Source organism: Pipistrellus hanaki, assembly GCF_964339955.1.
Source record: "Pipistrellus hanaki genome assembly, chromosome: 3".
NCBI classification, from domain to species: domain Eukaryota; kingdom Metazoa; phylum Chordata; class Mammalia; order Chiroptera; family Vespertilionidae; genus Pipistrellus; species Pipistrellus hanaki.
The window spans coordinates 184,327,351-184,353,763 of NC_140505.1; the positions used below are offsets into that span (position 1 = coordinate 184,327,351).

At 56.3% G+C, this 26,413-nt stretch overlaps 1 protein-coding gene across 8 annotated transcripts in view; it reads right to left on the reverse strand.

Annotated features, from left to right (window-relative positions):
• Positions 1–26,413, reverse strand: part of PLA2G6 (phospholipase A2 group VI) — a 36,268-nt gene that overhangs the window by 4,871 nt on the left and 4,984 nt on the right. For 2 of the 8 annotated variants that reach the window (XM_084880433.1, XM_084880432.1), the window contains 10 exons: positions 22,946–23,198; positions 15,317–15,532; positions 13,906–14,089; positions 11,393–11,580; positions 10,030–10,126; positions 8,845–9,027; positions 5,684–5,792; positions 4,092–4,244; positions 2,487–2,565; positions 1,158–1,321 (listed from right to left, as the gene is read on the reverse strand). In XM_084880433.1, coding sequence (XP_084736559.1) covers positions 1,158–1,321; positions 2,487–2,565; positions 4,092–4,244; positions 5,684–5,792; positions 8,845–9,027; positions 10,030–10,126; positions 11,393–11,580; positions 13,906–14,089; positions 15,317–15,532; positions 22,946–23,154 — 1,582 coding nt within the window. In that variant the 5' untranslated portion in view covers positions 23,155–23,198. Of the gene's footprint in view, positions 1–12; positions 1,322–2,486; positions 2,566–4,091; positions 4,245–5,683; positions 5,793–8,844; positions 9,028–10,029; positions 10,127–11,392; positions 11,581–13,905; positions 14,090–15,316; positions 15,533–22,945; positions 23,199–26,413 lie in introns of those variants that run through there. The other 6 variants (XM_084880436.1, XM_084880437.1, XM_084880434.1 and 3 more) reach the window with 4 other exon arrangements.

Sequence of the window (26,413 nt, forward strand, 5' to 3'; positions counted from 1 at the left end):
GGGAGGCAGCCTGAGCGCGGGCCGCTGGGGAAGCCGCGGTGCGGCAGCCCTGGGTGAGGGCAGCTCCGCCCGGGCCCTGACCACGCCGGGCTCCGGCCCCTCTGCCCCCCCCTCCCAGGCAGAGGTCCCCTTCAGCACTACAAGGCCCTGGACTTGACTTCCTATTCACAATTGCGCATTATTTCCCCTGAAAATGAGCTTTTAAATTTGATCTACTCTGTGTGTCGTGGCAAATAAGAACCAGCCCTGTCCTCAGAGCCTCCAACTACAGGTCAAAGGGCAGGCCGCACCTCACAGGAGGTGAGGTGAGGTGCCCACGTGCCTCACCGGCCGGGTAGGCAAGCAGAGGCTGTGGAGGGGGTTCTGCCTGTCCCAGACCCCTCCCGCAGCCCCCAGGAGGCTGAAGACCCTGGTCGGGGCCCGGGTCCTCTGACGGGGGAAGGGACCCTGCCGGGGGAGAGGCTGGGCTTTCTCCCCCACTGATGTCCCGGTGGAGGCGGGCCCTGAGAGGCTCCTCTGGGGGAGAGGCAGGGACTGAAGAGCAGAGAGGGACGTGGGACCTGGAGCCAGGAGCCAGCGGGCGGGGCGCACAGATGGAGACCCGGCCTGGCCCTCTCTGGTCCTCAGTTTCCCCCGTTGTAACCTCAGGAGGCTACGGTGACCATCATAAACACGATGTGAAGTTCCAGGCAGTAAACTGCTGGGATGCCAAAACCTGGCAATGCACCAGCTGAGGACCCTCCTCCCAGAGCCCAGGTCGCTGCTCCCGGCCCCTCCTGGCCCTGGTCCCTCACACCGTGGCTGCCGGGCCGTGGCCTCCTCCCTCGGTGAACACCCATCAGACTGGGGCTCCCTGGTGTGTCTGACTCGGGCCTGGGTCCCTAGCACCTCGCACAGGCCTGGCCCTGATGCCCGGGTGCAGAAGGGTCCTCTTCTGGTGCCCTCAGATCTGGAGAGTGCGGGCTCCGACTGGACCAGGTAGGGGTCACAGTCAGGGAGGCCGAGGCCGAGGGCACTGCCTGGCTGGAGGGGGGGTGCTGCTCTGAGAGGCTCCCCACAGCCCGGAGAGCCCCCAAAGGAGATACCAGTCAAGACGAGCCGGTCAGCGTGTGCAGGCCCGGAGCCCAGCCCGCCGGCCGCCCTGCGGGGAGTCTCACTGTGCAGGATGGCCAGGGCCAGGATGCCTCCGGTGCTGGTCCCGGCCACCCAGTCGAAGAGGTCCTTGGTGGCGACGCCCGAGGCCTTCTCGATGGCGATGAGGAGCTGGATGATGACCAGGCCTTTCACGCCCCCTCCGTCCAGGCACAGCAGGTTGTCGTGGCTGCGGGGGGACAGCAGGGGAGAGAAGAGGCTCGTCACCGCCAGCACGTTACTCCCGCACTCACGCCGTGAGCCGGGCGCCGATGACCGCAGGATGGGCACATGAGATAAGCAGCCCTGTGCGGGACTGAAGGAATGGAGGAATGGAGGAATGAAGGAATGGAGCTCAGGCACACGAGTGGTCAAGGGATGCTGCTGGTCCCTAGGAGGCTGCTGGAACAGGAACATGGACAGTAATCTATAATAATAAAAGTGTAATGTGCAAACTGACCGAACAGCGGAACGACCGTCTGGACTACCACGCTATGACCCCCACTGGCACCAGGCCAGCGAGGCCGGTGCGATGTGATTGGTCAGGGGCCCAGCCTTCACCCCATGATCGCCCTGCAGAGGGAGACCCAGACCACTGATTAGCTGGCTGCAGCAGGTAACCTGGGCCGCCCTCTGCAGGGGCGGTCCATCACAGAGCCCTGGCTGGGTGGGCCAGGCTCTCTCTTTGGGGTGATCCATTGTAGAGCCCCGTGATGATCACCCCAGAGAGGGAGGCTCCCGCATCCTGGCCGGCAGTGCTGCGGTGGGGGATGGGGCCTCCCTCTGCGGGGCAGTTGATCACGGGGCTCCCAGACTGAGAGAGGGCACAGGCCGGGCTGAGGGACCCCACCCTCAGAGCACGAATTTCCTGCACTGGGCCTCTGGTAGAGAATAAGGGAGGGAGAGAGCAGCCGCTGGGAACCATGTCATCCTGCTGACCTGATGTGCTGCTGGGCACTGATTCTGGGCTCTAGGCACTGTCATCCAGGGCATGGCAGGGCTTCTGCTCTTGGTGCCCATCACCCAGGCCCGCCTTGTGCAGTGGGTCTGGGTGCAGAGCAGGTGCTCGGGAGGCAGGTAAGGAGTGAGCGGAATCTGAGGGAAGCAGGCCCTGGTCTGCAGAGAGGACCTGCACCCGCCCCCACATCGGTGACAGGTCTTGAGGAAGGGACAGGGCTGCAGCCACTGCATCAGGTGACCCAGAGCCTGCACGGCCACTGGCGAAGGAGCCGACCCAGGCTCTCTAAACACTCAGCCTCCTCGCTGTGCTAGAGGACCGAGCTGCCTCAGGACCGCGGGCAGACTGGACACAAGCCCCAAGCGCACACGTGCCCCCCCGTTCCCTCCTCACTCACGTCCGCTTCTCGTCCCGCATGGAGCTCAGGATGAAGGTGGGCTTCCGGGCCCGGGAGATGTGCACCAGGTCCTGCAGCTCTGCAGGGCAGAGGGCTGGTGGGCAGAAGCCGGGCAGGTGCCGGCCCTCCCCCCCACCAAAAGGTCCAGGAGCACTGGTGCCAGCCCTCACCCCACCATCCCTAGCAGGATCATCTGCCTGCTGCCCTGGGAAGGGCTCTTTGTCACAGGAAGCAGCTCAGCCAAAGCCCGCAGGCGCCTGAGAGCCCCCGACCTGCCAGGCCGGTTGCTGCTCGGTGTCTTCCCCTCAGGGCTGCAAGGCACAGGCGCCCAGATGTGTCCTGTGCTTCCAGCCCGCAGCCTGCTTCCTCACACACCTGGCTGTGCTGCTGACACCCACCATCACCAGAGCTGTCACCCCAACTCGCAGACAGGACCCGTCCACGGTCACTGAGCCAAAAGGGCATTCCCTGGGATTTAACTCCATGCATGGCGGGAGAGACCCGAACCCCTCTTCAGGCTGATCCCTCTGAAAACTTCCTCAGCGGCCTCTCCACTTGGATGCGCCCGTCCCCTCAGTCCTTGCATCCCCCGTGCCCACCCCGTGCCTGAGCTGCCCTCCTGACCAGCAGCTGGGCCCCAGGAGCCTGGCCCAGCAGTGTCAGGTCATCCGGGCTCTCTACGCCGCTGAGCATGGAGTCTAGAAGCAGCAAAGCAGGAAGCAGCCAGCAGGCGGCCAGAGTGGGCAAGATGAGCGGGAGGCTGTCCGAGAGAGCGGTGGACAGGGCCAGGCAGGGAGGGCAGCAGGTGCACGTGTCGGCATGCAAATGCGAAGGAGAGGGAACTCGGCTACCGCTAACCCGGGGCAGGGCGCGCTCGGCCCCTCTAGGCCAGGGCGTTACCCATCTGCCGCCGCGCCCAGGCCCACCATCCAGCCTGGCGAGGGTGACTGCCTGCCTGTGAATTGAGAGATGGAGGTGGGGGGCAGGTTCTGGAGGGGGGTGGACGGGGGGAGGGGAGAGTAGACCAGAGGACTGACTGAGCTCCAGGCTTGGCTGGGCTCTCCTGGCTGGAGTTGCTTCCCCAACAGCAAAAAAAAAAAAAAAAAAAAAAAAAAAAAAAAGTCAGGCTCACCAAGGCTGGGTTTCTGACGGCCCTGTTCAGGGGACCCCTTCCCAGACCATCGAGGGCCCTGGGGCTATCTCAGAAGACCCAGAGGCTCCTGGGGGCAGCTCCACAGGCACCAGGGAGGCCCAGGGGGAAGCTGGTTGGGTCACGAAAGGGCCAGCGGGGGGCACCCAGGTCTTAGGCAGAAACATTCCTCATTGAAGCCCAAGGGGCAGGGCTCTGGACCCCAAACAGAACTCCTCTCTCCACCCTGCGCTCCCGGGGGACACAGAGGCCATGAAAGCACCCACCTCATGGGTGCCCGGCATGCCCAGACCGAGACCCGTGTCCAGGGCATCCCTGCAGGAGAAACGGGCCGTGGCACGTCAGCCAGGGGCCCGCGGCCTCTGTGAGCGGCCGGCTTCTATGCGGGGGCCCTTCTGATCTGAGAGCCTGGGAACCAGCCGAGAGGAGGGAGCACAGTGGGGTGGGGGGCCTACCTAGGTTGTTTAAGCTGATCGGTGGGGGCTGAGATCTTTCCCCGCAGAAGGAATGCTGTGCTGCTGAGGAGCCCAGCTCCGTGGGGGCCCCAGGGAAGCGGTGGCCGGCCCCTATGATTCTCAGCAGAGTTAAGACTGTCTTCCTGGTGCCAGCTGGGGACAGTGTGGGGAGGGGGATCGCACCGGATCAGAAATGATGTCATCGTGCAGGTGAGAGCCCTCCCTTCCACGCACGGCCCCTCCCACTCCTGCCCACCGGGCCTGGGTACGTGGGAGCCGACCCCACCCCGGCAGGGATGCGGACTCTAGTCCGTGACATCCCAGGCAGCTTCCGGAGGCCGGGAAGGTGCAGGGTGGACTGTGGAGAACGGCAGGAGCAGGCCAGTCCCTTCGACTCCAGCCAAGACAGCAGAACTCCCACCTACAGCCAGCAATTCTCAAAGCCGCCGAGGGCAGGGTCCTTCCGAGCGCGAAGGGACTGGCCAGCCAGCCGGCGGGCATCTCCGCCCACCTGACACATGGGATGACTGGAAAGGATGCCACGAGAGGCAGCGCGCGCACATGCGTACACACATGCATACTCACTGGTGGGTACGCACCCACGGCAACCTCCACAGCCCCCGGACACCTCCAGGGGGGCTCCAGGCTGCTGGTGAGGAGCACCTGCTTTTCCCAGCCCTGAAGCCAAGGCTCAGCAAGCGAGCATGCAGTGCGTGCAGGGTGCTGAGCACGGGACATGCACACACTTGTGTAGTGTAATGTGTGCAGGGTGCCTGAGCACGGGACATGCACACACTTGTGTAGTGTAATGCGTGCAGGGTGCCTGAGCACGGGACATGCACACACTTGTGTAGTGCAATGCGTGCAGGGTGCCTGAGCACGGGACATGCACACACTTGTGTAGTGCAATGCGTGCAGGGTGCCTGAGCACGGGACATGCACACACTTGTGTAGTGCAATGCGTGCAGGGTGCCTGAGCACGGGACATGCACACACTTGTGTAGTGTAATGCGTGCAGGGTGCCTGAGCACGGGACATGCACACACTTGTGTAGTGCAATGCGTGCAGGGTGCCTGAGCACGGGACATGCACACACTTGTGTAGTGTAATGCGTGCAGGGTGCCTGAGCACGGGACATGCACACACTTGTGTAGTGTAATGCGTGCAGGGTGCCTGAGCACGGGACATGCACACACTTGTGTAGTGTAATGCGTGCAGTGTGCTTGAGCACAGGACACACATGCACATGTGTAGTGGTTCCATCAGGGAATTCTCAAAGACTGAGGAAGAGGACTGCCACTGCCTGTCCCACCCCCTGAGCCCTGGCACCCTGAGGGGGGATGGGGCTGCACGGCGGGGTGGGGAGGTGGGGGGTAGACACTGGCTTGGTCCCTGTGGGCTCCATCTACTGGTCGGGGCCCCAGTTCTTGGGAAACGAAAGCTTCCCGTCTCAGCCTCCCAGGTCCTCCTGGAAACCCTGCACAGGAGCAGCGGGGTGGGGACGAGCAGGCTGCTGGGCCCGAGCGGGGCCTCCCTCCTCCCCAGCCCGCACCCACGCCTGCCCAAGGCTGGGCCGGGTGAGGAGCACGCACCTTTGCCGATCCTGGAGGCTATGTTGGTAGGGGTCTCCCCACACTCGTTTGGGGTGTCCACCTCTGCGCCAAACACAATGAGGGCCTTGATCATCTCCACGTTGCCTCTCTGTTGGGGATGGAGCGGGGGTTGGAGGAAAGAGCCAACAGCTCAAGGAAACAAAAGAAACAGGAGCCCAGCCTCTCCCACGCCACCCAATTCAGAGCCTCTCCTCAGCACGGGAGGGACCCTGGACCCTTTTCTTTAAATCCTCGCCCAGGGGTATTTTTCCATTGACTTTTAGAGAGGGAGAGAAAAAAAAAAAAAATCAATTGGAGAGAGACACATTGATAGGTTGGTCCCACACATGCCCTGACTTGGGCCGGGAATTAAGCCTGCAACCGAGGTATATACCCTTGACCAGGAATCAAACCCGTGTCCCTCTGGGTTGATGCTCTAACCTAGGGGTGTCGAACTCAATCAGAGAAGGGGCCAAAATCTAAAATCCAGCCTAAATCGCTGGCCGAATGGTTTACTGAACAGTCATAAACTGACAATGTCATAAACTGACAGCGGAGTGCAGTGATGACAGCGCGGTGCGGGCCACATTGCAAGGCCTGGCGGGCTGGATTTGGCCCACGGGCCGTGTGTTTGACACATGTGCTCTAACCACTGAGGAAACTGGCCAGGGCAACACTGGGACCTTTGATCTCCTGCCCTATTGACCAAAGTCTACAATCTGGAGGCTGGTGCCCTCCAGCAGGCTTAGCACCCCCAAGTGCCTCACTGGCCCCCAGCCGCACTGCTCCTTCTCTCAGGAAGCAATGCATCTGTGACGCCCAAGCCAGGAGCCATGGGGACACTGAAGGGTTGGCTACTGAGCGCTTTCAGGAGGAGGAGAGGGTGAGCAAGGAACGGGAAGGCTGTCTTGCTGGTCTGGGCCAGTGTGCCAGTCCCGAGGGGACACTCAAGCACGTGTCCTCCCTGATGGCAGCCTTCAGTGCCGCCTGCTGCACATGGCGCTGTGCAGGGCCCATCTGGAGACTGGCGGTGGGGCATGGCTTGGTTTCCCAGGGCCAGGCCGAAGCTCTGGTCTTATTACCTCCCTCGCCTTGGAGCCTGATTTCCTGGTCTAGAGAGTGAAGAGGTAGGTGTGTCTAGAATGCAGTTGTCTCCACAGCTGCTCACGTGCCATTAGGGCTCGGGGGGCACAGGTAAATATGCGTGCTCTAGACATGAGTTTCGGAGTTCTCTTCTGGTTACCTTTAGCTGTGGCACTGGCTTAACCACTGATGGCAGTGATACATCACTTCCTCCAAAATAGCTTTCCGGGACTGGAAAACCGACTCGATGAAATAACCAAGCCCACCACTGTAAAGAGGTCCCCGAACGGCCCCAAACGTGAAGACGGTGCTGCCCGGACTGCAGCCGGGAAGCCATGAAGCCGCGCTCAGAGGAAGGTCTGGGCCCGGCATGCGGAGGCCCTTCGGGAGGTTTGGGAGGTGGAGATTAAGACCGTTCTCATAAAAATACCAAGATGCCTGCCTTTGCACCGATGGCGTAAAGCAATGGCGGGTGAAGTGCTGGTGCTGGGCACTAAGCCAGGCAGTGGCATCAAACCTAGAGTCGTTGAGGCTCTCTTCCCTGCCGCACGCACGCTCCCCCCATAGAAATAAGCTGGGCAGCAGGCCTGGTGTGTGGAGTGCGGAGGGCCTACCGCAGCCAGCCTGTGGAAGCTGCCCCTGTGGCGTCAGGTCGGGCACATCCACAGTTCTCTGTGGGGATAACCACATGTCTTTCCCAGCCACACGCCTCTGAGAGGCCAGGCTCTCTTCACGTTCTTCAATGTGTCCCAGCACACTGCCACAGGGTGAGCATAGTAGAGGAGGTGAGAATCGTGTCTTCTCTGAGGCCAGGCAGTAAAAAGATTCAAAAAATGTAAAAACGGTTTGGCTCAGTGGATAGAGCGTCAGTCTGCCCACTGAAAGGTCCCGGGTTCGATTCCGGTCAAGGGCATGTACGTTGGTTGTGGGCACATCCCCAGTAGGGGGTGTGCAAGAGGAAGCTGGTCGATGTTTCTCTCTCATCGACGTTTCTAGCTCTCTATCCCTCTCCCTTCCTCTCTGTAAAAAAAAAAAAAAAAAAAAAAAAAATATATATATATATATATATATATATTGAAAAAAAAAATAGCACAAAGGGACCGAATAGACCAACATGTTCAAGAACTGCTGAACGGGATCATCCTAAGGGCCCATTCAGGATAAAAATGCCCAGGGTTTTATTTATAACCTCAGCCTCTTGAGCAACGCTGCTCTATAATCATGACCTTTGGTATAAAACAGGATGTCTTTGAATTTGTCCTAAATCGACTTCTTTTACAGCCTCCCAGCCTCTCACTCCGAGACTTAGAAACAGACTTCTGTGCATGTGGTGTTGCTACAGTTACACACACACCACACACACAGATGTGTTTATAACACAGTAACATGCCCTCCCCTCATGCAATATGCTCATCCTGTAGCCGCCTAACCAGACTGCGCGGCCTGTGGGGCAGGAACTATGCTCTACAAGAAACCAACAAGCATGACCAACACCAACCGCCTGCCGCCCAGATGTGGCAGCAGGCCCTGCCGCCCAGGAACTTAGAGTCCACCCGGGATATAAGAACAACACACACACACACACACACACACACACAAAACAACAACAACAAACAAACAAAACACAAAACAATACATAGCTGGCCAGCGGGTCAACCTATGAACCAGGAAGTCAGGTTCGATTCCCAGCCAGAGCCCAGGCCGGGGCCGCAGGCTCGATCCCCAGTGTGAGGCGTGCAGGAGGCAGCCGATCAGTGGTTCTCTCATCATTGATACTTCTCTCTCTCTCCCCTCCGCTCTGAAATCGATACAAATTTTAAAAAGAGGACCATACACAGACAGATAGGGTTCCCTAGTAATGAAGGAGGACTGACACCTGAGGACTCACTCCGCGCCAGGTCCCGTGTGTCATTCAGACAGTCCTCAGAGCCACAAGTGCTCCCATTCACTCCTCTCTGCAGCTCTGCAGGGGGGGACCGACACCGCTGACAGAGGCACAGTCAGCGGCCAGAGCTGCCCCCCCTGCAGAGCCGGCGTGGGGCCGGGAGGCACGGGCGCGAGGGCGGGCGCGGGCTCACCGACATGGCCAGGTGCAGCGGCGTGTTGCCGTGCTCCCCGCGGGCGTTGGCGTTGGCGCCGTAGGTCAGCAGCACCATGGCGCAGTCGAAGCGGTTGCGCATCACTGCCACGTGCAGAGGCGTGTTGCCCACGGAGCTGGTGTTGTTCACGTCGGAGCCTCGTGCCAGCAGCATGCGGGCCATCTGCGGGAGACAGGATCCGCCCGTGTCAGCCGCGGTGGCCGGCGGCGCCCGGCACTGCCACTCCCGCCCTCAGAAGCCTGCAGTGCGGGGCCTCCGGAGCTGCAGCCACAGACGGGCCCGGCCGGCAGGCCTCAGTTCTGGGGCTGGCTCCAGACCGGGGCTCCATCAGCACCCCAAGAACTAGGGGCCAAAAAGCTGAAGATGTGCCCACTGTTTTATGAGGCATCCACGTCCTTCCCTGGAGCTCACAGGGCCTGTGCCCGGGAACAGCCCCACTCTGTCACCCTCCCTGGGACACTGCAAAGGTGGGCTCCCTCTTCGGGACGTGGCCACACACACCACTGCTCGTCCTGCACCCAAGGAGCCTGGACTTCAAACCCCAGTTATCTGAGGTTGGGCGGGTCACTGTGCCCCTCTGCACCTCAGCTTTCTCTTCTTGTACGAGGCAAGGCCCTACCTCACCGAGTGTGGTAACAACGAATGACAAACACACACGGGAGCCCCTGGCTTGCTGGCCAGCTCCTGGCATGAAGACAGGACCTGGAAGTGGGGGCCTCCTCCCTCCGGGCCCGTCGCAGCCAGGAGCGGCCCTGGCCTCCGGGCCACCCAGCACCCGCCAAGCGGTGCTCCCCGGAGAGGAGAGACCAGAGACCCCTCCTCCCAGGGGTGGCGTGGGGGGAGGCCTCAGAGGAGAGGCCGCTGGAGCCAGCGGCAGCCACGCCACCAACCTCGACCTTCTGTTTATGAGGCACTTGACAATATATTGTATAAGGATTTTTCTCCCACGATACCCTGCTGAGGTCACACGTCCAGAGGCAGGAGATGGGACCTCCAGTGCCGACAGGAGAAAGCCGCAGAGGGGACAGGCACCGTGCCAGTGAGCACTCACCTCTCCTTGGTCCTCTCTGCCTGGGCGCCCACCGCAAGATCAAACTCCCAAGTGCCATCCTCAGGGTCCAGGCTCAGGAGCTGCCCCGCCCCCTCTCCCCCAGAGCCACCTACCTCTGCTTTCTTGGCCCAGTGGAGGGGGCTGGCTCCATAGCGGGGGTCTTTGCTGTGGACCTGGCTGCTGTCCATGTTGATGATCATCTCAGCACACCTGGGGAGAGAGAGCCTGGCACAGTGAGGAAGGCCGGGGAAGCCTGGTGCCAGAAGAGGTCACGGGGGCTTCATCGCCTGGTTAGGGAGAGATTCTGCAAGTAAAGTTGCAACAAAACCAACCAGTGTGAGTACCATGGAGTATAGGGTATCATGAGCCCTTCCAGGCCCAGCTTAAGCCCCTTCCTCCAGGAAGCCTTCCCTGATAACTCCAATCAGCCATGATCACTCTCACTGGTGTTGACTTTAGGACAAGCCCCAGCTTCCTCACTGGTGGCCTCTGGAAGGAGACCACATGGAAGCTGTTCTTACAGGACTGGGCAGGAGTGAGAGGAGTCAGGATATCTCAGCACCTGGCTCTGTGCCTGCACACAGCCCCCTCCCCACCATCTCTAACCCCCGCTGTAGTCTCCTGCAGTGACTGCCCCGGGCCTGAGCGTGGCCTGCCGTGCACCCTTTTCCCGCCCCTGCCCGGCACTCAGCACTGGGAGGTCTTGGTGACTCTGTCTCCTGTCCCCGGGCTGTTCTCTTACCCACCGTTGTAGGGCACAGTCCTGCTTGGCGCCTGGGTCTGAGGGACTGACCGACTCATTCATTCGTTCATTCATTCATTCTAGGTACTGTACATGCTAGGGAATATTTTGAGATAGTCATCTCTTTTATTCATGCCCCGCCTCACCCCCCCACACACACACACACACCCCACATGAGAAGAATTTCCTGAGACCAGGGTTCCCAGGTCGGGAGGAGGGAAGAAATGAGAATGTTCTAGAGCTCCCGGAGACACGGACCGGACCTGTGACACCACCGTGCCATCCACCGGAGGGACGGCTGCTTCTAGGCAGAGGGGCCCTGGGCTGCCCTGACCGCCATGCCTGGGCCTTGAGTCGGCCCCAGAAGCCGGGAGCACAGCAGCAGGACGGGTTCAGGTCCGGCCGGTCAGCGTGGGGGGGGTGAGGGCCCAGGCCGGGGGCCCCTCCGAGCCTTGGGGCCGCATGAGATTCTAGCACTGGACCACCCCGGGGAAGCTGGAAAGGGGACCCCCAGAAAAGATCTCTAGTTTGGCAAAGGGAGGTTCACAGTCAGACAACTGGGTGCATTATAGGGCAGATTGATGTTTCATTCTTTGCACAGTGGGGTTTGTGGGCTGAGATTCACACCCTACACACTGGCCGGGGCCAGGCCAGCCCCGGGTGCCAGAATCTCAGGAGGGAGGTGAGGCGGGGTGGGATTGGGCGGGATGGGGGAGGGGGGCGGGAGGACCTACCCCTTCTGGGAGAACTTCATGGCCGTGTGGATGGGGTAGCCGCGGGGCCCCATGACGTTGCAGCGCGCGTTGCACAGCAGCAGCACGTGGACCATCTCCGGCTTGCCCATCTGGCAGGCCAGGTGCAGCGGCGTGAGCCCCTGGTTGTTGACCTGGTTCAGGCCGGCCGACGCACTCTTCCCCAGGAGCTGCGGCACAGAGCGGCGTGGGCTGCAGCCGGCACGGAGGAGCCCCCGCGGTCCTCCCCGGCCCCCGCCGCTCCCCCCGGGGCGAGGGCGAGGGAGGCTGGACTTCGGAGAACACGCCGAAGACCGCAGAGAAGCAGCAGAGAGGGAGGCCTCGGAGGGGAACGGGAGCTGACTGAACCGGGGTGTGGGCCTGGCATGCCTGTGGCATGGACGCCAACTTCCGAATAAAGACACTGAAAACGTGGTCACATCGAGGGAGGGGCACTGGGGTCTGGGATGGAGGGGCAGTTTCTAGCTTTTTCTGTCCTGTTTAAATTTTTTTTTTTTCTTCTGTGTGCGGATATTTTTCAATTAAAAAAAAAAAGTATTGCCGGGACCGGTTTGGCTCAGTGGATAGAGAGTCGGCCTGCGGACTGAAGGGTCCCGGGTTCGATTCCGGTCAAGGGCATGTACCTTGGTTGCAGGCATGTCCCCAGTAGGGGGTGTGCAAGAGGCAGCTGATCGATGATTCTCTCTCATCGATGTTTCTAACTCTCTATCCCTCTCTCTTCCTTTCTGTGAAAAATCAATAAAATATATTAAAAAAAAAAAAAAAAAGTATTGTCCGGCTGGTGTGGCTCAGTGGTTGAGCGTCGACCTATGAACCAGGAGGTCACAGTTCCATTCCCGGTTGGGGCACATGCCCAAGCGATCGGTGTGCAGGAAGCAGCCCATCAATGTTTCTCTTTCATCAATGATGTTTTTCTCTCCCTCCCCCTCTCCCTTCTCTCTGAAATAAAAAAAAAAACATATTCTAAGAAATATCAGGCCTAAGCCAGTTTGGCTCAGTGGATATAGCGTCGGCCTGAGAACTGAAAGGTCCTAAGTTCGATTCTGGTCAAGGGCACATGCCCAGGTTGTGGGCTCGATCCCCGGTGGAGGGCCTGCACGAGGCAGCCGATCCATGATTCTCTCTCATCATGGATGTTTCTCTCCCTCCCCCTTCCTCTCTGATACCAATAAAAATATACTTAAACAAATATCAGTATTAAAAGGCACACAGGGAGGCCTTTACTTCCTCCTTGGGCTGAACGCTGTCCCCTGAGGATAATTACGATCTTGTGTGCCCGGATGACCAGCTGGGCACACCAGCAGCCTGGGGACGTGGCAGGGTGGCCCGACTAGAGGGCCAGCCCCGCCACTCACAGCCCAGGGGCCCTCCCTGGGCAAACATGAGAGTCTGTTTCTTTAGCAGGGAGAGGAGGGCATGACCCTCCCGCACAGAGGGTGTTGTGAGAATTCGCCAGAACACACACAGCACCCAGCACAGGGCAGGTGGCAGACGAGCACGCCTAAAGGACAGGTGCAGCTGCGCGTGACCGCCGGTCAGATTGCCCCGCCCTGTCCCGAGGCAGGACAGGTGGGGCCCCGCGCTGGGCACACAGCGGTTCTGGTGAGGGTGGATGCCTCAGAGGTGTGCGATTCTCTCCCCCGAGAGCACCAGTCATTAGGGATGGACCCGCATGTTCTGGAATAATGTAGTTCCATTCTGATGCCAAGGCAGAGACAAGGGTATCACCTTCAGAAGAATCTCCCAATCCTAGGCAATAAAGAAGTGCCCAGGAGTCCGTCTTTTCTGCCTTAGAGTTGAAGTAGCCTCCTAATTACGTCACTGGATCTACTCGCGCAGAATTTTTATTTTTATCTCTCTGCCCAGCTCATGGAAAATTCAACGGGAACGCCTCTGGCGCAACTGCCTGGTGGAGCCCGATGGAATTTCGTTGTGTTTGTTTTGAATTCCTGTAAAAAGTTAAGCTCGGGCCTTAGTGGGCATGCCCAGTGGTCAGAGAGGCAGCCTAAACAGGGCAGGGTCTTGGGTTCAGCTCCGGGCAAGGGCACGTACCTGCGTTGCAGGCTCAATCCCCAGCCCTGGTAAGGGCTCACCCAGAAGGCAACCAATTAATGTTTCTCTCTCACACGGATATTTCTTTCTCTCCCCCTCCCTCCCTCCCACTCTCTTTAAAAATCAATGGAAAATATATCCTCGGGTGTTAACGAAAGTTACGTTCGGGTCCCCCAGGACCTCGGGTGCCTCCCTAGGGGTCCGGCTCTCCGGAGGCTCGGGAGGTGCTCAACTAAGCCCCGGGCTGGACTGCGAGGGAGTCTGCTTGCTGGGTTGGAGGACTTCCCCAGATGGTCAGAGCACGGAGGCGAGAGCGAAGGAGGGAAGAGCGGATGGAGCTCGGGCCTTCAGGACCACAGAGGGCCCGGGAGAGGCCCAGAGTGCCATCTGAGGGCAGGGACCCAGAGCCGGCCGAGGCACGGCGCCGGCCGCCCGCTGCTCACCTGCAGCACCTGGGAGCTGTTGCCCTGCACGGCGTAGTGGAAGGCGGTCTCTCCGTTGTGGTCGGTGACGTCCACCTGGGCGTGGCAGTACTGCACCAGCTCCAGCAGGATCTCCGCATCGCCCTTGCGGCAGGCCAGGTGCAGCGGCGTGCAGCCCTCCTTGCTCTCCGTGCTGTTGGCACAGCTGTGGGGGTGGGCAGGCAGGTGAGAGGACATGGCACGGGGTGGGCAGGGCATGAGAAACCGAAGGGCAGAAGAGGGAAGCGGGTTAGGCGCTCAGGCTAAGTCACGACTTATTTGTATCTCATGGGACTTGTACCCGTTTTTAGTGCCAGTGGCACACCTGTAGAGGAGATGTGCCCAGCCCACACCAGCCTGAAGAGGGCAGTGGGGTGGCACAGAAAGGGCTGCAGGCCTGGCACAGGTGGCTGGTCCGTTGCAGTGTCCTCCTGTACATAAATGCCCCAGTCGGGGTGGGTATAGGAGCAACAGATAGATGCCCCCCATCCCCCTCCTGTCTCTCTCTCTAATAAACATATCCTCTGGTGAAGATTTTTTTAAAAAGGGTCACTTACCCAGGGCACTAATATGCATATATGGACACAGACAATAGAGCGAGCGATGAAGGGAGGGGTGGGTGCGGGATGGAGGGGGGGGAGGTTTAATGGGGGAAAAAAGCCAAACAAACAAAGGGGACATCTGTAATACTTGCAACAATAAATAAAGAAAACATTTTTAAAAATGTAATTGCATAAATAAATAAAAAGGGCCACAGAAGACAGAACTCTCACTAACAATGGGCAATTCCCATAACCTCCTGGGCTTCAATGTCTTTATTTACAAAAAGTAACAATAATCCCTGATGAGCCTGCCCTAGGACATGGCCCAGCTTTCGAGATTAAATACCATGATGGTCCAGGACAGGCCTGCCCCCTGAGCCAAGGAGGCCTGGCCACCTCAGGACAGGACTGTGCCCAGGACACACATCTGGCTGAGTGGGTGAGCCAGGGGTCCAGTTCCGGGAGGCGCAGCCAACAGGCCCTTGGAAGAAGCCACCCAGGACCTGTAGCCCCCGCAGCACCCTCCGGCGGAGCGACCTGCACAGGCCACACAGCCTCCCCCTGGGTGACAGCGCCTCGGGGGTGTTGGGGAAAGTCAAGTTCACGGCGGGTATAAAGCAGCCTCATGGGCCTGCATCCGGTAGATGCTCCAGAAATGTCACGTTTTCCCTCTGACCGCAGCCAGCACCTCTAGGCTCTAACCCAGAGGCAACGCTGCCCCTTTAAGTCAAAGGTTCTGGGCAACCTTTGAGCTTACGGAGAACTGAGGCAGGATGGAGATTCCAAGGCCCCACCCTGCCACACATCCCAAGGGTCCAGCCCTGCGGCCCCGCCCGGCCAGGCCCGCCCACCTGATGATGCGGCTGTGGTGGAAGCACTCTCGGATGCCCAGCTCCACCGCCAGGTGGGCCACGGACCAGCTGGGGTGGCTGCGGATGAGGTCGCTGAGCTGCTGCAGCACGTCCACCTGCAGGATGTGGGCGGAGCTCTCGTAGAAGGGCGGCAGCAGGGAGGAATACTGCTGGAAGGTCACCAGGGCCTCGGCCTCCGTCTCCAGCTGGAAGAGTCTGCGGAGCCGGGACCCAGGAGGGAGACAGAATGAGCCGAAGGACCCCCGCCCGCCCCCCTCGGGCACCAGGAGCGGTGGGTCCTCACCCTCGGGACGCTGCCTGCCTCCCGGTGCACACTGACCCGCGGCAGCCGGACTCCCCGCCCCACCCCACACCCCTAACTGGAGTTGGGGCTTCATTTTTATTTGAAAGTATTTCCTTCTCTCTCTTTTTTTAAGTACCATCGTGTGGTGCTTTTAGATTTTGTTTTACCCGCTTTGACATTTGACTGTCACGTCTGGCAGCCCCAGCCTCCATGCCCAGCCCCTCCCACACAGCGGGAAGTCAACATGTTTAACCCAAATGTCCAGCCATAGAATATTACATAAACCGTGTACATCTATATGGTGGAACGTTACGCAGCCGTGAAAGTCAGATATTTAAAGAACAAGGAAAAGTCACTTTACAATGTTAAATTTAAAAGCAGGATACAAATCTTGTATGATACGTGACAGAAACTGTACTTAGAAGACTGAAAGGAAATGTCAGAATGTGTGTGATAGCGTAACAACTTACACGTTCTTCTTTACCCATTTCTGTACAATGAGTTGAAATTATTTTTACAGTCAGGAAACATGTTTTGTTCATTAAAAAAGAATTTATATAAACATGTCACCTGAGGACATGCTTAGAGAGAGGAAGGTGGGCGGGGGGGGGGGGGGTGCGGAGAGAAACGTGGATCAGTTCTTTTCCATAGGCTCCTGGCTGGGGATCAAACCCACAGCCCAGGCATGTGCCCTGACCTGGAATTGAACCAGTGACCTTTTGGAACGCAGGGCGACCGAGGCTAAAGCAACTGAGCCACTCCAGCTGGGGAAAGTTTTGCTCGTTTTTAAAGAGTAGAGTTTGAGTCCCAGGTCTGCTGTCATCCTAAAACAAGTCCGCTTCTCTCTGAGCCCTCTGAAACGAGACTAACTGCACCGCCCCACCTACCTCACGAGGTGCTGTGAGGATCAGCCGAGACAGTAACGTAAAAACACTTTAAAAGCTGAAGTCATGACCGTCCGTGAGGGCGGCTTGGAGGTCTGGCAGGGCTGTGAGCACACCGGTGCTTCCCACCCACACAAGCGCAGCCAGCGGCCCAGCGGGAGGAGCCGGAGAGGGGGCTCGGCAGCGCCAGCTCCTTTCCCAGGAGCGCGGTCCTTAGCAAAACCTACTGACAGCTGACCTGCTCCACACTGTCCCAAATGGGGGGCAAATGGAGGAGCAAAACAGAACACAGCCCCCCTGCCGGAGCCCCCATTCTCCTGGGGGAGATCAACAGAACGAGCAAGATGAAGTCAAAATAAGGAAGAAGGAGAAACAGACTGTCTGGTAAAAAGTGCCATAAAACCTGGCCGGTGTGGGTCAGTGGTTGAGTGTTGACCTATGAACCAAGAGGTCACTGGTTCTATTCCCAGTCAGGGCACACACCTGGGTTGCAGGCTTGATCCCCAGTATGGGGTGTGCAGGAGGCAGCCAATCAATGATTCTCTCATCATTGATGTTTCTATCCCTCTCTCCCTCTCCCTTCCTCTCTGAAAGCACTGTGTGTGTGTGTGTGTGTGTGTTTTAAGTGTTACAGTGTGTGTGTGTGTGTGTGTGTGTTTTAAGTGTTACAGTGTGTGTGTGTGTGTGTGTTTTAAGTGTTACAGTGTGTGTGTGTGTGTGTGTGTGTTTTAAGTGTTACAGTGTGTGTGTGTGTGTGTTTTAAGTGTTACAGTGTGTGTGTGTGTGTGTGTGTGTGTTTTAAGTGTTACAGAAAAACAAAGTAGGAAAGGGGGATGTGGAAAGGCCACTCCTCATTCTCCGTGGCTGGTTTTCGCTGCATCTCACCAAGCTCTCAGTGTTGGAGTGCTCCGGGTCAAAGCCTGCTGTGGTGTCAGGTAAAACGACAACTGGAATTGGTCACTGGGTTTGGCATTGCTGAGGCACGCGTGACCTTGACAAGAGTGTGGGAACCAAAGCCTCATTAGCGTGGGTTTAGGAACGAATGGGATGTGAGGAGCCGGAGACAGCAAATACGGACAATGTGGTTTTCCGCAGAGGGTGCAACTAAAGTAAGGTGACCAAAGCGGGACGGTCCCAATTTTTAACAATTTGTTCCAAGGCCTTTTTAAAAAGTTACATTTTTAAAACGCCGCGGGATGTGGGACAAATTGTTAAAAAATTGGGACTGTCCCGCCAAAAGTGGGATGACTGGTCACCTTACTTTAGTTGCACCCTCTGCAGAAACACACATTGTCCATATTTGCTGTCATGGCACATGCCCAGGTAGTGGGCTCAATCCCCAGTGTGAGGTGTGCAGGAGGCAGCCAATCAGTGATTCTCATCATTGTTTCTATCTCTTTCCCATTCTCCCTTCCTCTCTGAAATCAATAAAAATATTTTTTAAAACACCAAAAAAACCAAAAACATTTCACTAGTCAGAGAGAAAGAGAGAGACACTGTCATTAGCAGACCTACACAAAAGAAAATATAAAATTATTTTCATGAAGTAGAAGGAACCTTATCCCAGGTGAATGATCAACAATAAAGATGCTGCCGAAACCAGTTTGGATCAGTGGATAGAGCGTCAGCCTGCAGACTAAAAGGTCCCGGGTTTGATTCCAGGCAAGGGCATGTACCTTGGTTGTGGGCACATCCCCAGTAGGGGGTGTGCAAGAGGTAGCTGATTGATGTTTCTCTCTCATTGATGTTTCTGACTATCTTTCTCTCTGTAAAAAATCAATAAAATATATATATATTTAAAAACAATAAAGATGCTGAAAAAAATGAAAATGGTATATTTATAGGCAAACTTAAATGAATATTGACAATATAATGTCTTATTGTACTTAAAATAAAAATATTAATAAAAATTTTAAGAAAGTACATGGCATAAAAGCCTGGAGGGGGATAAATGCAGTTAAATGGTTCCCAGGCCCGTTTATTGTTCTGGAAGATTCTAGGGTACCAATTATACTTCAGTAAGCCCAAGGATGTGTGTTACAATCTCTAGGGCTCTCTCTATCAAGAACTGTGAAAGGTTTCAGATTTTGCCCTAGTTGCAAACTAACAAGTTAGCCTGACACAGTTTCATGGATGCTGGCAGGAGACACAAGATTCCTGGATCAAAGACAAAGGGCAGTTTATTACTCACAGCAACAGCAGCAGCCAGAGTATCGGCATTTGTGCCAATTCCCTGGGATCCAGTTCCCACAGGGTGACATGAAGAGGGTCAGGTGACACCTGCTCATGTTGCATCAGAGGAGAGAAACCCTGAGTGCAGGGAACTTGAATCTTCTATCATTGTCAATAAGCAAATCTGTTTAAGCTTTGCCCTGGAGGAAGATACTGTCTTTATAGCACAGGAGAGCAGGCAGGCCGGCCCTCTGCTCTGGAGAGAGACCCTCTCTCTGCCTTCCAAGGCTGTTCCCTGCAGACATCCCTGTACAGACAGCCCGAGCAAAGGTAGCCAGCGTCTCTGTTCACAAGGTGTGCAGAAACACAAGACACCCACAGAGAACTGTCTCTTAACAATTATCACAGAGATAATAGAGTGTATAACTTCCAAGCTAACAGAGGGGAAATGGAATAGTTAGAAAACAAGCATGAATTGCAAAAGCATTATGTTGAGTGGGGGAAAAAGTCAGACTCAAGCGCTGCATGATTAAAAGGTAAAACTAGCCCAGCCAGTGTGGCTCAGTGGTTGAGCATCGGCCTTAAACCAGGAGGTCACGGTTCGATTCCTGGTCAGGGCACACGCCCAGGTTGCAGCCTCAATCCCCAGTGTGGCATGTGCAGGAGGCAGCCAACCAGTGGTTCTCTCTCATCATTGATATTCCTGTTTCTCTTTCCCTCTCCCTTCCTCTCTGAAATCAATTAAAAAATATTTTTTAAAAAGCAACATATCCCTAACAAATCTGAACAAGAAATAGAGAAAATACAAAATACCATTTCTTCAGAGCCTTCAGATATTAAAAAGAAAACAGGATATTATGAACAACTTTATGCTAATGAATTTGATTACTTAAAGTGGACAAATTTCTTGAAAACACAGCATAGCAAAACTGACACTAGAAGAAAGAGAAAATCTGGTAGTCCTATATCTGTTAAAGAAATTGATACAATCCTAGCCATTTTGGCTTAAGTGGATAGAGTGTCAGCCTGAGGAGCCTGAGGACAGGAGGGTCCCAGGTTCGATTCCGGTGAAGGGCACAGACTGTGGGCTCACTCCCAGCAGGGGGTATGCAAGAGGCAGCTAATGGATGATTCTCTCTCATCACTGATGTTTCAATCTCTCTCCCCCTCTCCCTTCCTCTCTGAAATCAATAAAAATATACAAAAGGAACTGAATACATACTGTATTTTAAAAACTTCCCACAAAAACTCCAAGCTCAGATGGCTTCACTCATGAATTCTTCCAGACATTAAAAAAAAGAAATATCAGTCTTAAACAATTTTCAAAAAATGGGAGGATTACTTATCAATTTAAAAAAATATATATATTTTATTGATTTTTTTACAGAGAGGAAGAGAGAGGGATAGATAGAAACATCAATGAGAGAGAATCATCGATCAGCTGCCTCCTGCACACCCCCCACCGGGGATGTGCCCGCAACCAAGGTACATTCCCCTAACCGGAATCGAACCCGGGACCTTTCAGTCCTCAGGCTGACGCTCTATCCACTGAGCCAAACCGGTTTCGGCATATCAACTCTTTTTATAAGTCTAGCATAAAGCTGACACCAAAAACTGATTAGAATATTTCTTAAAAGGAAAATTATGGGATAGTATGTCTCATAAGTATGTACAGGAAGTGGCTGTGCGGAGAAAGAGGTTCTTTAAAGCACATTTGTATGGCAATGTATCTGTCTCCCTTTCCTTTCCTCTCTGAAACCAATAAATATATATATAATTTTTTAAAAAGACGCAGACAGAGCAACATCCCAGGAGGCAGGGAGCTAGGAGTCCAGGTACACAACCACCATGGCCTGCAAAGAGACCAGCAGCAAAATGAAGAGGAACAGGACCCTGGTTCTGGATTAGAATGGGACTGGAATGCAGCCTCCTCGCGACTAATTCCTGCCCAAAGGCATTTAGGTGGAAGGCATGTGTGAACTTTCCAAGAAGCGTTCCTAAAGAGAGGGCCCTTCCGCCTTCTGCTGGCTGGAAGGGCGGCTGAGACAGCTGACCTAACGTGGCCATCTAATCTAGAGAATGGAAGCACACGTGGTGGAGTAACAAGGCGGAAGGAGCCTGGGCCGCTGAGGGCTTTGAGGAGCAGCCCTTTCTGCCGTGGCTGTCACTCAGGAGAAAACGGAAATTCTATCCTGTTTCCCCACTCCCACGTTGGGCATGGTACCTGTCACTCAAGCCCGACCTGAGTGTAACTGACAGAGAAGCAGACTCCGGGTATCCGTGGGAGGAAAACCAACAGAATTTGTTAAGGACCCAGATCTGAGGCTGTAGGGGGGGCGGAGAAATCGGGATCACGCCTGGGTGTCTGGATCGCACAACCATGTCGATGGATGGTGGTGCCCTTTGCTGACACGGAAATGCTTGGATGGGAGCAGGTTAGAGAGGAGAACAAAAACAGACGCCAGAGCCAAGTGAGGAATGTCAGGAATTCCAAGAGGAGCTATGAGCTTAGCTTGAAACCCCACCCACCATTGCTCTCTGTGCGGCCTGAACACGTGGAAACACCGCACACAAAGAGAAACGGATTCGGAACCGGATGATGCAAAGATTCGGCTTCTTCGCTGCTTCCTGCACAACCGGGAGCATCCCTGCTCCTTCCTGCGCCTCGGTTTTCTCGCCCACACAGGAGACGCTGCCTCCTCGCTGTCTCCCCGGGTCGCTGGAGGATGGCTAATGCCCGGATGTGGAAGTTTGCTGGCGCTGAGCACAGGGGCAGTGAATAAGCTGCTGGTAAAGGGTTTAGCCTGCGAGATGGAAGTCTGCCCAGAGCGGGGCTCGAGCTTCCCGAGGCAAAGCTGGGATCCGGTCAACGGATACTTACAACTCACAGGACTCGGTGATGATTTGCGCCTGGAGGGTGTGGGGCCCCCGGGGCAGGGCACCGCAAAAGCAAGGATGGCCCTGGCCTGGTGGCTCAGTTGGTTGGGAGTGTCATCCCATCACCAAAAGGTTGGGAGTTCAACTCCTGATCGGGGCGCGTATGGGAGGCAACAGATCAGTGTTTCTCTCACATTGTCGTCTCTCTCTGTCTAAAATCAATAAAAACATATCCTCAGGTGAGGATAAAAAAATAAAATAAGGATGAGTTTTTGGCGAAGCTGTGCTTCCCGAACAGCAGCCCTCAGCTGCAGGCCTGGGGGAGGGCAGCCAGAGCTCCGACTAGTGCTGCTTTGTTTAAACTATGTCTGGACTGGCCACTGAGCTGTATTCTTGCCCACCCTCCCACTAGGGTGCCTCTGCCTCCGTTTCCCCGTGGAGCCAGGCCCTGACTTCTCACCTGATTGGCTGGGGCCGATACCTTGTCTTGCTCTTCTGGTGGCTGGACCTTGACACACACACACACACACACACACACACCCCAGCTGCCACTTCCTGAGCCTCTTGCTGCCACGCCTGCTTACTCAGAATGACCCGCGGTTCCCTTCTCACCAAGGCCCTGGGTCCAGCCAGAGCCTCTGCCGGCGGGACCCGCTCCGTGCCTCCGTCTGGAACAACCTTATCATTCTGCTCTCCCACACAGAGGAGCCACCAGGAAGTGGTGCCTCTTGTGTCCCCGTTCCGTGGCCCCTCACGTAGCATTGCCTGGTCTGCAGGTGGCCTCCCTCACGGACTGCGCGCTCCTTGAAAGCACAGAGCGCGTTTTGTCATCTCGAGACACGAGGTGCTCGGAGCATGGGGGCTGGCTGGATGGAGGACGGGGTGGCGAGAGGAATAAATAAACAGAAAGGGGGCTGTTGGTACGAGCCAACTCAGTGCCAGCCTGCAGGATCCCACGCTCCTCTGGACCGGGCATTTTAGGTCCTTGGCCACTCCTCTCCCCTTTTCCTAACAGCCCTGCAGCTGGCTCTGACCCCTCCCTTCCAGCCCATGGCCGACCCCGTGTGCCCTGAGGAGTGACAGCTATCTGCCTCTTACAGGCTCCCTGAACAGAACAAGGCCAGCCCCTGAGACTGTCATGCCCTTAAAGACCAGGGCTGCGGGTGCCCCCTGGGCCTTAGCCTCTCTGTCTGCATGGGTCAGCCCCCCAGCAGGAAACAGCCGAGTCTCCGCCCCCATGCCCCTGCTCCAGGGACCCTGGTGGGCCAGAAGGGGGAGTGTAGGAAGAGGGGTTCCCTCTCCGGCCCTCTCCTGACCCCTCAGATGCAGACCGAAGCCAGGGACCGGGGAGCCAAAGGAAAGGTGTGCGCGTCACAGCGGAGCGGCACCCACCGGAAGGCGCTCTGCGAGTGCCTGGGGTTGACCAGGACGCAGTCCCAGGTGCGGCCGGGAACGCTGTGGAACAGAAGCAGCTGCCCTTCCTCCCGGATCCGGCAGCTCGAGGTGTAGTCGGCCAGAGACACCTCCTTCACCCGGAACGGGTTAGAGAACAAGCTGGTGACGCTGCTGAGGGTGTTGACCAGGCGGCCGAAGAACTGCATCTCTGCGGGGCCGGTGGGGGGGCCCTGCTGCCTTCCCCCTCCGTCTGGAAGAAAACAGGTCTCTGGTTAGCGGGGCTCAGGCCCCCAGGCCCCAGGCCCGCCGCACCAAGGACAGCAGTTTCCTGCCCAGGTGCCCAGGCGGCTCCCCACCAGCGTGGCCCCGATTCTGGGCCCAGAGGGAGCTGACGAGGAAGGGAGAGAGAATGGCACTGGGTGGGAGGGAAGAGGCCTGTGGGGGTAACAGAGCTGCCACCGGCACAGGCGACGAACCCAGGGTCCCAGCAGAGACTCAGTTTGCTCATCTGTGGTATGGAGCCGTGCTGATCAAAGGAATGCACACGTGGCGGCCCTGCCCTGGGCCAACGGGGCGGCTCTCCTTACGTGGGGGAGGGGGGGAGTCAACTTTTTGGTATCGAAGAGCGTGGCAGGGTCCTTCCAATTCCACAAGCCCCTCTCTACCAGAACCACAGGGACGGGGGCTCACACTCCCGAGGGAGGGATCGGTAAGTCCTTGTCTGACACCGTTAACACCTGCCGCCCTGGTTCCCAAGGCGCTCAGAGGACACACAAAACCACGTTCCCGGAAATGAAGAGGAATGAACCGACTCAGAAAAAGTGACCACCGATTTGGGTGGACGTTTTACGTTTCATGTTCATGGGGTCACAGTTTCTGCTATTAGATTTCCTGTTTGGATGATAGAATGATTATATTTTTTATTTTACGTATTTATCTTTTTAAAATATATTTTATTGATTTTTCACAGAGAGGAAGAGAGAGGGAGAGAGAGTCAGAAACATCGATGAGAGAGAAACATAGATCAGCTGCCTCTTGCACACCCCCTACTGGGGACGTGCCCGCAACCAAGGTACATGCCCTTGACCAGAATCGAACCCGGGATCTTTCAGTCTGCAGGACAACACTCTATCCACTGAGCCAAACCATTTTGGCCAGAATGATTGTATTTTAAAAAAATATATTTGTATTAATTTCAGAGAAGAAGGGAAAGAGGGAGAGAGATGGAGACATCAATGATGAGAGAATCATTGATCGGCTGCCTCCTGCATGCCCCCCACAGGGGATTGAGCCCATAACCCAGGCACGTGCCCTGACCGGGATTTGAACCCTGACCTCCTGGTTCATAGACTGACGCTCACCACTGAGCCACGCCGGCCGGGCATGGATGACAGAATCAGATGTCTTGTCATTTCCCGGGTTCCAGAAAGCACACTGCCTTCCTGAGTGTCACCAAAGTGAGCTGACCGTCAGCCAGAGGCCGTCCTGTCTGTGAGGCCCACACCTGCCAAAGGGTGTGTCAGACCTGAGGACAGAGGGTGGAGTGTGGGCAGACGAGTGGACACTTCAGTGGACACTAGTCACACGCTGGCTGTGTGTTGAGGAGAAAATCAACTTTAGGGACAACAGGAACAACAAAAGGCCTCATTTAATTAAACAGAGAATACGTGCCAATAAAAATTATATCAGAGGCGTTTATTGAGCACTTACTAGGTAGCAGGCCCGGAGCTAAACACATCACGTCACTGTCTCATGTCATTCTCACAAAACCACAGGAGGCAGGTGCACTGAGCACACAGCTCAGCTCTGGAACAAAACTGCCTTCAAATCCCAGCCTCGCCGACAACGCCGGACAAGCACGTGGCAGGCTCAGCGGCTCGAGTCCACGGAGCACCGTGCTGTTCACGGGCCACAAGCACGGCCTGCAGAACCCCTGCACCTCCCCCACCTCTCCACCCCCCACCCCTGCAGCCTCTCCCCTGCAGTCCCACCCTGTCAGCTCCGCACCACACAGGATTCCAGAAGGCAATGCTGTTTCACACCTCCTCGCCTGTCTGCGTTGACCTGCCTATCTGAAATGTCCTTCCTCACCTTTGATCCTCCTGCACAATTCCTACACTACTCACACCAGACACTCACGGGCCTCACCGAGGGCCAGTGCCAAGAGCTTACACCTATTAGCCATCCTGTCCGCACCCCCACTACACAGTTGTTACCACTGTAGTCCTCATTCCACACGTGAGGAGATGACAGAACAGAGAGGTAAAGTGACCGCCCAAGGTCACACAGCCAGATGGGTGGGCTCTGGAGTCTGAGCTCCTAAAGGCAGGTGCGACCCCTCTGTACACTCACCCCAAGCGCCGAGCTGCCCAAGGACGTTTGTTATAACATAATTTACATAATTTAATGGAGCAAAAATTATGCACAGCAGAAAGAGAGAAATAGACTGATAGAAAACATACCAAAATATTAGGTAGATAAGAGTATAGGTTTTATGGGCAATTTTTTTCTTTTCCCTATTTTCCAAATGGAATGGAAAATTACTCTGTTTTTTGAAGGAAAGCAGGTGTGGCGGTAGCCGGAGGGAAAGGGGTGGGAGGAGGTAGAGGCTGCAAAGGGGGGACAGAGGCGGTTGGAAGAGCTTTGCTTTGGGCGATGGGGCACAGCGCAGTGTGCTTTGTCGAGCTGTACAATAGACACCTGTGTGGTTTTGTGAGCCAATGTCACCCCAATAAATTCCATTTTAAAAAAGAGAGTGGGAGCCGAAACCGGTTTGGCTCAGTGGATAGAGCGTCGGCCTGAGGACTGAAAGGTCCCGGGTTCAATTCTGGTCAAGGGCATGTACCTGGGTTGTGGGCACATCCCCAGTAGGGGGTGTGAAAGAGGCAGCTAATCGATGATTCTCTCTCATCAATGTTTCTAACTCTCTATACCTCTCCTTTCCTCTCTGTAAAAAATTAATAAAATATATATATATAAAAAAACTTTATATTTTTTATATATAAAAAATATATATAAAGGAGGAGATGGGCCTGTGGGGGCTGGGCGTGGCTTAGAGAGGCAGCAGGAGCTTCGGGGGGCAGGCTGGCTGCCCTGGGAATGGGGGAGCCAGGCATCAGCAGGGAGCCCACTCAGGTTAAGGGTCCGCCGGTGAAGGCAGGCACCCCGCCCGGCGGAGACACGCCCTCCGGTCCTCGGTGAGGGCACCTCCCGCAGACAGCAGCCTGCCGCTGAAAGGACACACCTGCTCCGCCGCCTCCGGAGGACGGGGTGACACAATGCGGGGACAGCGGCCAGGACACCCGGGCACACAAACAGGGGCCGTTGTTATCACGAGGTGGGAGAGAGGAAATGAAAACCACGCGCCACATCCTGGAACAATCATGACAGGCCAACAGGGAAAGTGGCAAGTGTGGCACGGACAGCGCATGGCTGTCCCGGCCCAGCGCGTCCCTGTCATCCCCC